At 37.0% G+C, this 15,458-nt stretch overlaps 1 protein-coding gene across 4 annotated transcripts in view; it reads right to left on the bottom strand.

Moving 5' to 3' along the window:
* The window catches only part of CDK14 (cyclin-dependent kinase 14), a 506,888-nt gene that overhangs the window by 83,617 nt on the left and 407,813 nt on the right, over nucleotides 1-15,458 (bottom strand). For all 4 annotated transcript variants that reach the window (XM_006779192.1, XM_015558314.1, XM_006779193.2 and 1 more), the window contains one exon: nucleotides 266-405. In XM_006779192.1, coding sequence (XP_006779255.1) covers nucleotides 266-405 — 140 coding nt within the window. The remainder of the gene's footprint in view (nucleotides 1-265; nucleotides 406-15,458) is intronic.

Here is a 15,458-nt window from a genome sequence, read left to right as displayed (position 1 = left end):
ATGCCACTAAATATATACACACACCCCCCCTTCCCTTCTGTGTTCTCTCTCTCTCTCTATCTCTTTCTCTCTCTCTCTACACACACACACACACACACACACACAAATGTACATATATGTATATAGACACACACATAATGTATATGCAAGCATATAATCTTACACCATGCATATGTAAACATCAATCTCTCTACATGTATGGTACACGTAGATGCTAAAATAATGTCCCTGCTTTGATTGGATGTTGTGGATTTGTCCTACTCACTATCGGTCAGTTCCCATAGCCGTGGGGGCAGGTCACTAAAATATTCGTGGCTCAAGGCAGCCTGTGCTGATAGTCTGTTCTTTGGGGAACATTGTAGGAGTTTGGAGGCCAGATCCTCTGCATAATTCACATAGCTGAGCCTGAAAACATAAGCACAAAAGAGAGAAATCAGACCAGACATGAAGAGTCACTCAGTAAGACATAAGGCTCACCCAAACTTTCTGGACTTATTTATCCCTGGCCAAGAAAACAAGTTAAAATTACCTGCTGAAAATAAACAGAAGCCGAGTACATGTTGGTTCTTAGAGTATCTGTTACGCTAAACTAACTGGCTTTTACTCTTGTAATCTTAGTCTCATTAATTTAAAATATTCCTACTATAAGCAAAAGGTTGATACTGGCAGGCTAGAACTAGGTCCAGAGGTAGAAAATTTCAGACGATAATTTATCAAATAGTTGCCAGAATTTGTTCATAGGATCTATGTACTGCATACACATCTGGATACATTTATAGGAAAATTAATACAAAATAACCAGGAAAATTAAAATAAAACTGCTATTAAATTCTCTAGTTACAAATGTTACTTTTTCCTCTAAGAATTCACATTTTCTTACATCGAATATAAAATTTTTGGAATAAGTACAGTCAAATGTCAACAATCAAAATATTAACATGCAGGTTAACAAAGGGAATATGCTTAAACCATATGGGGCTGAATCAATTCAAGATGACCTTTAAAACAACAGTAGATAGAAAATGTGTCTCAAGATTACAAAAAAAAAAAAAAGCAGAGAAGTAAAGTCTTCCATGTGGTACAGCTTTCAAACGGGCAGCAGACCACACAGCCCAGCCCAGCCTTGCTTTTCATGGAATCTCTGTTTCACTGCTACATACAAACAAACCTGGATAATTAACATAGTAATAACAAAAGTATTCCCAATAATGGCTACCATTTATAGATTGAACATGTGTCAAGCCCTTCTGCACTCTCTCATTTATGACAGTCCAGTAAGATCATTCTGTTCCAATCTAGTAACAGGAAGCTAAGTGGGAGTCTGAGAAGGTAGTGGGTTGCTCCATTAGAAGGCTGAGTGAATTCAAATCTCTCCAGAATTATAACTCTAAAATGGTTAGGAGGATGTAGAGTACAGCACAGAGAATACAGCCAATAATTTTGAAATAACTATGTATGGTGCCAGCGGGTACTAGACTTATCGGGGGATCATTTCCTAGGTTATATACTAGTAAATGTCTAACTACTTTGCCATACACCTAAAACGAATATGATATTGAATGTCAACTATAATTGAAAAATTTAAAAAGTTAAAAAAAGAAAGTGGTTTGTATTTGCCATGCTCTTGGATTGTCTCCAAATTAGAGGCTTTTACCCTCGATTTCTGTGATTCTGCAACAAGGTTCAATAAGTACGGACTCAGAGGCAGCCAGAAGACTGTGCAGAAAGTGGCATCTGCCTGTGGGTATTTGTTCAAAAGCCCTGAGGCTAGTAAACACACAATTAGCCTTAAACAACTTTCCTCAAAGACCAACAACTCTCCTCAAGCAGCTTTTTAATATCGATTTTAAATTGTTGTGGGGGCAGAAGAGGAAAGGAAGCAACAAACCTGGGTAGAAGAAGAAAAAGGGGAAAGAGCAAAGACCTCTCTAAAGCTTCACACATGGAGCTCTCTTAGATGGTTCAGTGTTTGGCAGCTGCAATAGCTGTTTTTAAAATACTGATCAGTGGATTGGTTTTAAATATGTCTGCCTGGCAAAGGGAAATGTGTCCACAGGAGAAGGAGGCATTGTCAGATTCTCAGATTTCTTCCTCCCCCACTTTCCTTTAAGAGGGGCCAGGGCAATCACAACTAATCCTTCCTCTTCCTATGACACTTTTCACTATTTTTAAAATATCAAATGCAAAGTTTGAGATAGGTACTTTATGTTAAAAGTTGCACTTACATTGCATGTAGTTTATCCTATATAATAAAAGGGTAATATGCAAATTGACCCTAACAGTAGAACAACTGGGAATAACTGGTCACTATGACACACACTGACCACCAGGGGGCAGATGCTCAATGTGCTCCCACAGTGGAAGCTCTGCTCAGCCACAAGCCAGGCTGAGGGCTGCCAGCACAGCGTGGGTGGCAGGAGCCTCTCCTGCCTCCTCAGCAGCGCTAAGGATGTCTGAATGCAGCTTAGGCCTGCTCCCCCCTGGCAAGTGGACATCCCCTGAGGGTTCCTGGGCTGTTAGAGGGATATCTGACTGTGAGCTTAGGCCCATTCCCCCAGGGAGTGGCCCTAAGCCAGCAGGTGGACATCCCCTGAGGGGTCCTGGACTGCGAGAGGGCACAGGCTGGGCTGAGGGACCTCCCGAGTGCACAAATTTTTGTGCACTGGGACTCTAGTCTATAATAATAAAGCATAATATGCTAATTAGACCGGATGTCCTTCTGGACGACCTTAGATGAAGCCAGGGCTGCTGGCGGCGAGAGGGAAGCCCAGGTTGATGGTGCCAGAGGGAAGCCAGTGCTGGCAGCCGTGGGAAGGAAGGCCTACTCTTGTATGAATTGTGTGCATTGGGCCTCGTGTGTGTGTGTGTGTGTGTGTGTGTGTATACATTCTATAGAACTTTGATAAAATAAGACAGTGCCAGATTGAGACCAGATCTGAGTTTTAGTCCTGACTCTGTTACAAGAGTGATGAACCAGTGTACAGTCCTTACAGAACTAATAAGCCATGAATGAAGCATGGTTTCACTATTTCGAAGATTTATATTTGTAGTTGTATTTTTTTTTTTTTTGCAATACATTGCTGGTCACTTTTAAATTTTATGCATATGTACCTAACTACAGTAGGGCCTTGACTTACGAGTGTCCCGACTAACGAGTTTTTCAAGATAGAGCCGTCTCTCGGCCGATTTTTTGCTTTGAGTTGTGAGCTAAAATTCGGGTTACGAGCCAGCTTCAGATACCCCACTGCTAGTTGGCGCAGCGAACGTCACAGTGAACACCACAACATCAGCCCAGCATCACGTGTCTCACTCATTCACTTTTTGATTTGACATACGAGTAATTTGAGTTACGAGCTCTGTCACATAATGAATTAAACTTGTAAGTCAAGGCACAACTGTATAATAAAATCACCAATATAAGACAATTTCATCTCATCTCCCAAACTGAGCAAACTTTAATAATGTCGATGAAACAAACCAATGCTTATTTGTGACATTCAGTTTATACACAAATTATAGATTATACATATAAAATTTTAATTTAGAAAGTTTGCTATTTCCTCACTTGCATTTCAAAAACCACTTTTATTCCAACTCGCCACATGCATTTTCAACATCACAGTCTTTGTGATCACCAGACCTTTGAGCCCATGCAAGGTGTTTGAGACATGAGACTTCTAAGATATCTTCAGTATTTGAAAGTTATACCCCTAGCCAAAGGCGTACCTTATCAGAATGCCATAATGATTGTGGCTATTGTTTGCAGTCTCCCATTGTGATGGCATGTTTTCTTGTAATTCCATCAATTTTTGTTTTATATATTCTTTAAAGTCGAGTAATTAAGTACATAATAATCTAACACTGTTATCTCTTCCTGGTAAATTAAGTCACCAATCCTTCTGTAGTGACCATTTTTATCTTTAATAAAACTTTATGGGCTAAAGTTCATTCTTTTTCTCATATTAGTTTAATATTTTCAGGGGTTTTTTTTAATTCAATATTTGCCTGGTATACCTTTGGTGACACTCTTAATTTTTCATAGCCATAATTTTAAGGTTTATCTTTCATAAATACTACATAGCTGGGTTTAATACTTATTCAATTAAATAATCCCCATTTTCTAAGAAGAAAATTTAGTCCATTTACATTTTGTGATCATTGATATATTTAAATTACTGCTACCATCTTAAACTTGCATTCTACTTCCACCTACTTTATCTTTTCTTTTTCTGTCTTTTTTTTGGATTTAATTTTATTCAACATTTCCATCTTCTGTTTTAGAACTATACATTCTATTTTTATGTTTAGTAATTACTCTCAATTTTTTTTTGCATTTCAATATTTATTTAGATGTTTAAGCTCTCACAATGAGTTTTACAAGCTGATGGACACTGACAACGTATTTTTCCCAGAGAATTATAATCATACATCCAGACAATATAAATATATGATTGAGTTAATATTGATGCACACCACCATTTTATCAATTACATAGTAATACAAATTGTTAAGTATACAAATTAAAAGTCACACAGTTCAACAGAAATATAAAATATTAGATATATGTTCAATTCATTAGCAGAAACTAACTTCTGTTTCATAGGGCATATTCCATACCTTCTGCACAAGACAAGCAAAATATTTTGCTAAAAATCCTTTAATAGCTCACTCCCACTCTTTTTTCAGGCCCTCTCTTTTTAAGTTGCACCCCAAAGTGCAAACATTAAATTAGTTCTCAGACGTTTCGTCTGGAGACTGTAAAGATATGTGCTTCTGTACGATGTGGATTTTACATGAACTTTTTCACCAGAGGTTTGTGATTTTTCAAAATGGAGGTTATCATAGCTGCACAAAATGAGATTTATAGAAAGGCTTTAAAAAATCATCATAAACTTGGTCAAAAGCTAACAAAATCAGTGGTTACACAAACCTGATGTCTCCCGTTTTAAATGTGGGCGCTATAAACATAAAGTAGCAGGCAAATAGCCATAGAAGCCCTACTGTCAATGTTTGAAATGAAGGGATAAACCACAGGCAATCTACACTGGTTTTCCTAGTTCCTAGAGTTTTAATTCTGTATGATATTAAAAACATGTAAGTATTGTGCTTGGCATTTCAGCACCCAGGCTCTCTAAATTTCTTACCTTTTGCTAAGATTCTGGCATGGAAATAGATTTGAAGGAGACATAATACTGCATGATTTCAGGAAAGGTCAATTGATAAAAGTGATAAGCATGTTTTAAATGCTGAACAGTGAGAATCTTTTGCTAAATTTCCAACTAGGCTGATCATAATCCAAACACAGAAGCTGAAATTCCGCCAAGCGGAGGCCTGATAAAACTGCTTATCAATGCTCCCAGGATAGCTTCATTGACTTATCCTTCACCAAGCCCACATTTTGGCTCATAGTTATGATAAACGGGGTCCTTTCTGAAGTTCCATTTCCAAGGCAATTGAATCCAGCAGCCCAGTTTTATTGACTGCAATGGTAATGTCCATGACTGCTGGTATCTATGAAGTGCAGCTGGAATTCAGGACAATACTTCTAAAGTTGCTTTTTTTTTTTTTGAAAGCTCCACTCTACTTTTGTTTTATGAACTGGACCACATGTTCATATTTCATTCCACCTTCAATTAATGCTAGGGCAACAAGCATTAGAGCGCTCCCAAGACCTATAACACAACAACCAGATTCTTCAAGAATCTTCACCTTTCCAAGGCATAACCAGTCGTCAATAGTCTGGTCGGAGGCAGTGCATCATCAAATGGCCAATCCAGAACCTGGCACCTTCTTTCTCCTCAAATCAGTGTTGTAAGTTGCTTCACATAGTCTTACTATTGTAGTAATGCCACACAGTCTAAGTTCCTCTATACGTTTGTTTAAGGTTGTACTGGTTGGACTGTCTTATGTATGACAGGGTGGTCCGTCCATTTTGAGCCATACTGATTTATTAAGAAACACTTCATAGTATTATAAAATAATTGAGATAGTTTGATAGAAAATTCACAAGTCAAGAATGATGTAAAGAAACTGAAGTCTACTTCAATATATTATACTTGAAATTCTCAGTACTTCGAGTATGAGGTTGGGAGTAATGGGAAGTGAAATGAACCTCCTAGCAAACAGTAGTAGCTCTTTCAGTAATGAGGCAATAGAAAAGATGTTCCCTCATGTTTAGCCCATCTAGGTCAGAACGCTTGTAAAACACTTTCCCAACTTTAATTCAGTCCTCTTGTGTCCTAGTCAACCCCTCTTATGGAGCTTCTTGGTGGAATAATAATGAATTTCTATAGTTTCATGTGTCTGCATAAAGGTTATACTGGGTTCCTGGTAATAATCTCTAATCTCTACCACCCATCAGAAACTTAATAAAAATTTCAGCAAGAACACCACGGAATCACCCAATATGTGGTTAGCACCCTTTTTGGGGGTAAGTTTGGTTTAGTATTTTGTTTTTTTTTTTAACCATCAAGGATATCAGAAGAAACTTCCACACTTTATACCTTCATCCTCAGTTCCCTAAGTGAATGGCTCCTTAACTTTTTAATATTTAACATTAACTTCTTAGAATTAAACTTTATCTTTACCATCTTGCCAAACAATACAAGAATACTGGAACATGTTAATTCTGATGACACTAGTCCCATCTCTCATGTTGTAATTGTCTAATATTTTATTTCTATTTTTTATGCTTTTAATGTCACAGATGAAACGGTTACTGTTATTATTGTTGAGATTTACCCATTTATAATTTATTTAATCATCGTAGCTCCTATGTTTCAGATAGTTTTCTAAGATTTTTATTTTTGGTATCTGAAATACAAACTTTAAAAGTTCTTTCCATGATGAAAGAACTTGGTGGCAAATTCTCTATTTTGTTTTCATATAGCATGATGGTTTGTTGGGGGTTAAGTCTAGGTTCAAAGCATTTTCTCTGAACTCGGAAGATACTAGTTCATGGGCTCCTGTTGTCTCTGTCTAAGAGCGCTTCTTTTCCTCCTCAGAGTTCTGCTAGCTATGGAAGGTGTTCTTAGGATTTAATCTGGTTAGTATTCAGTGTTTCCTGAAGTTGAGGCTTCATGTCTTTAATCAATTCTGGAAAAAAATCCCAGCTGTTACTTTTAGAATATTGCCTTTCCCCAATTCTTGCTCCTTTCTCATTTTATAACACCCATGTAATGCCATCTTATTAAATTTTCCTTGTCTTTAGTCATTCTTTCATATTTTCCATCTGGTGGTCCCTCTGTCCTCCATTCTAAGCAATTATCTCAGAGCTATCTCCCAGTTCCACTAATTCTCTAATCAGTTGCACCTAATATACTGTTTTCACTATTCATTTTTGTTCTTATAAGTTATTTTTAAATCTTTGACAAATTCACATGTTCAGTTTTGATGGTTTCTGGTTCAAGTTTTAAATGTGCACAAAAGAGGGAGACCGGGGCTAAAGCAAGGGGAAAAGGGCTACTTCCTATGAGGGACGGTTCCTGGGACAAGGTTGGGACGTGGCATTTGTTGACTGTTTGCTCAAGGACTGAGTATATCCATTGTCATACCTGCAGAGGGTTATCCTTACCTGAGAAACATATATTTTAAAAGTACATAATCATTTTTGAGCACAGACATCTTAAGGTCAAGTTCTGGTCCTTAAGGAACATCTTCAAAGCATATATTCCCCCAGAGGATGTCATTTTCTTTTTTTTGAATTAGTCCTTCACTTTTTAACTGCATGTTTTTTTGCTTTTTGTGTTTTATTTTGTTGGTTTTTTTACACTGTTCCAAAAGACTCTCTCGATAAATTGCCTGCTTGTAGAACAACTAAGTTACATTTGGTTCCCAGGAGTTGACTTGTAAATATCTCTATAAAAATCTTCTATACAAATCTTGGGATTTATTAATGTTTTAGCTCATGAAAGCTGGACATCAAGGGGAGAGGTGTAGCAGGTTCAATTTACTTATGAAAGCATTCAATAGAGATACTGAGTTTTATGTAAAAGCTTAAGAGGAAATAAAGGGGAACAAAAAACTTCTAGAATATTCCTCATTTGCATTCTATAGTGGGACAGAACTACACACCCTGTGGGTCTGTGTCTGCAGCATGAGCATGTGCTGTCTCTCTGAGTTGGTAATACAGTGGCCCGGGATGAGTGATGTGGAGGGTCTCTCTCTTCCCCCTGTACTTACTGTCACACTCTTTGCAGAGCAAAGCCAGGGGGCCACGATCCTTTCATTGGACACTGGACGTATTGTCTCTGTAGCAAAGTTGCCAACATGGGCACTGGCCACTGGATCATACAACAACTGATCTCTTGAAAATGATTTGTGAAGAAGCCCGCCCACCCATAAAGACAAGTCTGACTCTTGCCTCAACTGTACTGGACAGACCTGTCAGATGCCTCACTCTTTCTTATCTTTACATCAAAAGCAAAATGGTCATTTAATCACTTTCTTATCAAAGCTTTTGATGTAGAGGGAGGACTGTGGTCATAAAACTGCTCTGATGGCTTATTTTTAGAAAATAGGCTCAAATCTATTCATTTTGCAAAGAGGGTCAGTAATTGGTCAAACAGAACATGAAGGAATTCCCTGACATTGGAATAAACTCGTGGGGAAAATAAAGACCAATACAAGGAAAGACTTAGGTCTGTGAAGTGAAATTCTCTGTTCACCAGAGAGGCAAGACTCTTAGTTACATTAATAATGAAGAGACATAGAGTAGTTTAATGCTGAGACTTTCTTTGTCAATGCACTGTTGTAAAAAACAAAATTAATGAGATTCCTCCCCTCAAGGTAAACAGATAATATTTTATTAGTTTCCATAAATAGATTGTGTTTTGTTGTGCATAGAAAATTGTCCAATTCTCATTTATTTATTCTAGCGAAACTGTTTAACACTCTCCCTGGCAGACACTCATTCCCATAATGGCTGTCACTTGACTGTCAAATGCTATATAATGGTAATGCTATTTGCAGGGACCTCTACAGTTTACAGAGTGCTTTCATATGCATTATTTTACTTGATCCAGATACGTAAAGGGTAATACTTACAAAACGGGGAGTATCCAGATTCTGACTCTTAAATTTTAGAGTCCGATGCAATTTCACAGATCTAGAACAAGTGCTCCAAAATTTTATATGTAACCAAAAAGACCCTGAATAGCCTCATCAATGTTGAGGAAAAAAAATAAAGTTGGAGGAATCACAGTATCGGATATCAAATTGTACTCCAAAGCCACTGAAATCAAAACAGCCTGGAACTGGCACAAGAACAGGCATATTGATCATTGGAATAGAACAGACAGTCCATGCCATTATGGCCAATTAATATTTAACAAAGGAGGCAAGAGCATACAATGGAGTAAAGACACTCTCTTCAATAAAGGGTATTGGAAAAATTGGACAGGTACAAGCAAAAAAATGCAACTAGACCCCCAACTGACACCATACACAAGAATAAACTCAAAATGGCTAAAAGATTTAAATATAAGCCATGAAACCATAAAAATCCTAGAAAAAATACAGGCAGCAAAATCTCAGGCATCTCACATAGCAGCATTTTCCCCAATACATCTCTTAGGACAAGAGAAACAAAGGAAAAAATAAACAAATGGGAGTATACCAAAATAAAAAGCTTCTGCACAGCAAAAGAAACCGTCAACAAAATGAAAAGAGAACCCACTGCATGGGAGAATATATTTGCCAATGATACATCTGATAAGGGGTTAATTTCCAAATATATTAAGAACTTATAAACTCAACACCAAGAAGACAAATAATCCAATTAAAAAATGGGCAAAGGACCTGAATAGATACTTCTCCAAAGAGGATATACAAATGGCCAATAGACATGTCACTAATAATCAGAGAGATGCAAATTACAATGACAATGAGGTATCACCTCACACCTGCCAGAATGGCTACCATCAATAAATTAGCAAATAAGTGACGGTAAGGATGTGGAGAAAAAAGAACCCTAGCGCACTGCTGGTAGGAATGCAGACTGGTGTAGCCACTGTGGAAAACACTATGAAGTTTTCTCATAAAATTAAAAATGGAACTGCCATTTGACCCAGTGATTTCACTTCTGGGAATATATCCTAAGAATCTTGAAACACCAACCAGAAAGAATATATGTACCCCTATGTTCATAACAGTGTTATTTACAACAGCTAAGTTCTGGAAACAGCCCAACTGGTCCTCATCTGTACATGAGTGGATAAAAACGCCGTGGTACATTTGCACAATGGAATACTATGCAGTTCTAAAAAAGAAGGATCTCTTATCCTTTTTGAGAGCATGGGTGGACCCGGAGATTATTATGCTAAGTGAAATAAGCCAGTCAGAAAAAGACAAATATCACATTACCTCACTTACATTTGGACTCTAATTAACAAAATAAGCTGATGAACAAAATAGGTCCATAGGCATGAGTACATGGAACAGACTGACAGATCTTAGAAGAGAGGGGATGGGGGCTGGGAAGGATGGGAAGAGATTAACCAAAGAGCATATAAGCATATATGCACAGACCATAGGCACAGACAATAATGTGGTGAAGGCCTGGGTGGGGCAAGGGCTGGGTTGAGGGAGACCATGGGGAGGATATGGGGAACATCTGTAATACTGTCAACAAAAATAAATAAAACAAAACCAAACAAAAACCAAAACAAAAAATTGGGTTATTTTAAAGTTTTCTATAACAACATTTTACATTTTTCAATATTTCTCTCTTCCTTTAATTTTGAACTCTACTTCTGTGGAGAACATTCTTTCTATACTTGTTAACATCCCAACTGCCCTAAATTAAATAATGACAGCAGGTGGAGTATATGCTTACTAGTAACATGGACAAGATGAAAACTCCCCAAAGCCAGTCACATTAATCCACCCTGCTAGGTTAGGTCTCTCCTTCAGATCTAACCCTTACTAATACATAGTCGCCCTTGCAGTAAACTCGACCTGGTGGAAAAATACTGAAAGTGCTAAAGTGCCCTCAGCAGATTGTGAATGAATCAAGGTTTTGAAAACACTAGCACTGACACTCTTAAGGGTATTTTAAACTGCCAAGAAGTGGGCCAGTGAAAGGAAAACATTAAATTCTTGCTTTGGATTTCAGAGCACAGCTAGATATTTACCCCAAATTTTCAAGCTTTGATTTTATTACTATTTTCTACCCTTCCTGGAAAAAGAGGCGTCATTGAATATGTAAGTTCACTCTGAAATAAAAAAAAAAGAGCGGTCTTGTCTTTAAAAAAAACCTGCTTAAACAATTATACTAGCCTTTCCTATGTACTTATATGAAGTAATAGATTTTCATATTTATACTTCATAAATCCACTGATGTAGATATTCTAATATTCAAAAGGTAATATAGGTGAACTTCATGTTATGTCCTTTTCAACAAAAGCCTTTGTGTACATGTTTAAACTTATTTTTAATTAATAACCATAGAAGTAGATCAAACTTTCACTCACCCTGCTTATGGGAAAGAATCAGGGAACTACATCAATGTATTGTTTTTTCCAGTGATTCCACTTTAATGTCCTCTCCAGTTCTTCTTCAATGCCTAGTAGTAGTGACTTTTGTAAACTGTAAAGTTTTATGTTTTATGTAAAGTTTCATAGATATTACAAAACACTGTAACTCAGCCTTGGTCAGTGTGGCTCAATTGGTTGGGCACTGACCTATGCACCAGAAGGTTACTAAAGGGGGCGTGCCAATCAAGGTTTTGCTCTCACATCACTGTTTCTCTCTCTCTCCCCCTCACCCTTCCTCTCTCTGAAAATAAAAAAAAACCCTATAATTCTACATGCTTAAATAACATAATTTTTAAAAAATTACTCTAAAATTTGTTAGAGCTTGCCAAACATTGACAATTTTTTCTCAGATAGAATAGTACAAACCTGTCAGGAATTATACTTGTACCTCAGTTATGTTTTAAAAAATATTCCTAGATTTAGCAGAGTAGCTATTACATGTTTCTAAAATATCTATTCAGTGTTTTACTTTAATAATGTGGTTAACAGCAGAAGAAGCACAAGAGGTTACTTTTCAATCCTCTGACTGAAGGACATGATAGAAGAGGATATATTTTATTTCATTAAAGGAAATAAAAATACATTAATAATAACTAACCCTTCGAAACAGAAGGCTAAAACTTACAGAGTACTTAAAGGAGAATTCTAAATTCACAGTCAGTGTAGAATGTCCTCAAAACCAAAGGGATGTTAAATCAACAGAATTGATTTCCTACTTCCCGGTTATTCTGCTTACAGTTATAGCCAATCATAATCTCATGATCTTGCCCCACATGGAATTCCATTGTTACCTGAAGGACATCAGGTGACTCGTAACCTTTCCAACTCTGGATACAGATCAGGATAAAATTAATACCCTCTCCCACTTCACAGGACTGCTGCGAAGACTGACCTTTTCTTTCCATAACTAGTTTAAATCGATTATAGGCATCTTATTATTTCACCTATTTCACAAGCATTCAAAACATTTTTAGGACATCAAGAGTGAAGCAAAGTAAATTGTTAGTGAATGTCCTACCCAGATGGTGTTTTTGATATTTACGATAGAGAATAAAGATTAACCAATTTTCCTGAACTCACAGTAGCTGATTGCAGCACTATTTCATGTGAAATAGATGACTCATTTTTGATGATAAATGATGCATCAGGAGTTTAAATTCAAATCTTCATTTATAAAAAAAAATCTTTACACTTTAGCCATGGCTTATGTCTTACATTCAGATGGATTGGTTATAAATATTTAGTTCCAATAGCATGGGCAGTGTGAAAAACATTTCACTATAAAATGCTTCTGAAAGACAGCTTAACTTATTGGTGTATATGTATTATGGTAAATTGAGTTAATGGAAAGGGTAACTTCACAGCCTTTCATTCCTCTAAAACCCTACAGAAGTTACAAATCTCACCACCACAGGCTGGTCTGGGAGGCTGGTATCTGCTTCCCCGGAATGGCCCGATGTGTCCCTCAACTATCAATAGTGCTAAAAATAGCTCCTGGAAGTCATCATTTTGCCATGATATTATTTTGCCCAAAGAGAAGGGGAGGAAAATATCTTTAATCCTGAACAAAACCTCTTCAAAGTTTATGTTCTCAATAAACCTTTCACTGAGAACTGAAAATATAACTTGGTAATGCAATAAATAGCCTAACAAATATATCAGATTTTTCACTTAATGCTGTTTGCAGGCTTAAACCAAATGAAGTGAAAGGAAATCACCTTTTTCAGCCCGACTCCTACAGGAAGAATGCCTCACTGTTGCGCTTTTTAAAGAAGGCATGGTGAATTTATATCAACTCGGGCGAATCTTGGGGCATGATAAGAGGAAGAAAAATACCAGTGCAGTTAACATTCCACAGAACTCTTTCTTCGCATGTTTATTTCCTTAGATACTGGACAATGATCCAAGATAAGAAAAATGTAAAAAGGAAAGAGTTGTGTGTGTGTGTGTTTTTTTAAGTAAAAAGTAGAATTTAGCATCCGATGATGATATAGAAGAAATAATGTTTCCCTACTACTTAAAAAAAAAAAAAGGATTGTATTGTAAAGATATGAAATGGTTAGGATTGGAGATAATCACCAAAAACAGTTCACCTTCTCATTTAAACCAATCTGAAAGAAAATTCAGCGAGGTCAGAGCTTATGAGTTGAAGTTTAGTTCAAGGCAACTGAGGAATTGATTTGCTGGGGACTGATTTCAGCTTCCTTTTCTTGTAACACTGCAGCTGGTATTTGAAACTCTATGAGTTCATTCTGATGGAAAGAAGAACTGGTCTGTGTGCTTATGTGTAGAACAACAAATAAGTCTGCTGAATGGTTGGACAACCTCTACAAGGGTCTCATGCCCTGAGAAGAAAAGTCAAAATAATCTTTTAATACTCTTGATCCTGGGCTCTGTTCTAGGTGCAAAGGATAGAGAAATAAACAAAATAGTCAAAATCCCAGCTTCATATGGCTTATGGCCTGCTGATGGTATTCCCTTTCCTCAGATTGGCCTCTTTTATTGTCTTCCTGTATTATCACTCTTTGAGGTTACTTTTTTTTTTATTATTACTTATTGTCCTTCATACTCTAGGAAAGCTCCATGAGGACACGGGCCTCATCTGTGCACTCCCAAGCACCCAGAACATTTAGATGATATTAAATTAAATTTCTTGAATGTACCACGAATGAATATCTTTATGGCTTTTAACATGTTTCCATGGGATTTACCAGTTTACAGTGCCCTCAGCAGTAAACTATTTTCTATTACCTCACCAGCATTGGTGTTTAAGGAGGAGGTTGTGGATTTGGGGGAATGGATGCTAAGGAATCACTGTTTGATGGAGAGCGAAGAAAATGCTGAAACTATCTATTGATATTTTTAAAATATTGCATTAAAATTTTACTTATCTGGTTTACTGTGTTTTTTATTTACTTTTTTTGGGGGGGAGGGCCACCACCTTAAATTCTGAACCCAAAGTGAATGCCTTACCTGCCTTGCCCTAGTCCCAGCCCTGCTAGGTATAACATAGCAAATGAAGGACATATTTATAGATTTGCTCTTGAGGCTACAATATAATTGAAGACAGAGAAATAAACTTTCTAAAATAAGCTTAACTATTCCTATCTGAAAACTATGGAAAACTATTTGAGAGTTATTTTCAGGATTAAATTAGGTGATGCAGACAAAGCATTTGGCATGCTGCAGGCACATCCCCCTGTACCAGGGCAAATGCAGCTGCTGGTGTTAATAATGAACATGATGCCACTTCTCCACCACTTGTGCACATGAACAAAATCAAACTGAATGCAGTAAGGCAAGTATTTTAAAAGGAGGGTTGGGGGACTGGGTGAAGGGATTAAGAAGTACAAATGGGTAGTTACAGAACAGTCAAAAGGATGTCAAGCACAGCATAGGGGATATAGTCAATAATATTGTGGTAACTACTTATGGCGCAAGGTGGTACCGAAACTATCAGGGGAAATGCTTTGTAAAATATATGATTGTCTAACCACTATTGCTGTATAGTTGAAACTGATATAAAATAATATATTTATTTAAAAAGTGATAAAAAGAGACTAATATTCTTTCCCAAATCAGAGTATATCCCTAAAATCCTTTGGCAGAAAACATCTTATTGTGAGATTTAAAACTAATAGAAAAAAATAGAAGGATTGAGGTCATGAGTAAATTTATACAAAAAAGGTCTCATTATTTGTTTGTTTTGTTTGTGTTTTATCTTCACCCAGGGATATTTTTCCATTGATATTTAGAGAAAGTGGAAGAGAGAGGGAAAGATTGAGAGAAACATCGATGTGGGAGAAACACATCAACTGTTTGCCTCTGCATGAGCCCTGACCAGGGCCCAGGCTGGGGAGGAGCCTGCAACCGAGGTAGCTGACCTTGACTGGACTCAAACCTGGGACCCTTCAGTCTGCAGGC

Source organism: Myotis davidii, unplaced genomic scaffold (assembly GCF_000327345.1).
Source record: "Myotis davidii unplaced genomic scaffold, ASM32734v1 scaffold187, whole genome shotgun sequence".
Classification (NCBI taxonomy): domain Eukaryota; kingdom Metazoa; phylum Chordata; class Mammalia; order Chiroptera; family Vespertilionidae; genus Myotis; species Myotis davidii.
Note: the sequence above shows the minus strand (reverse complement) of the source record. Positions and strands in the feature narration are given on the sequence as shown.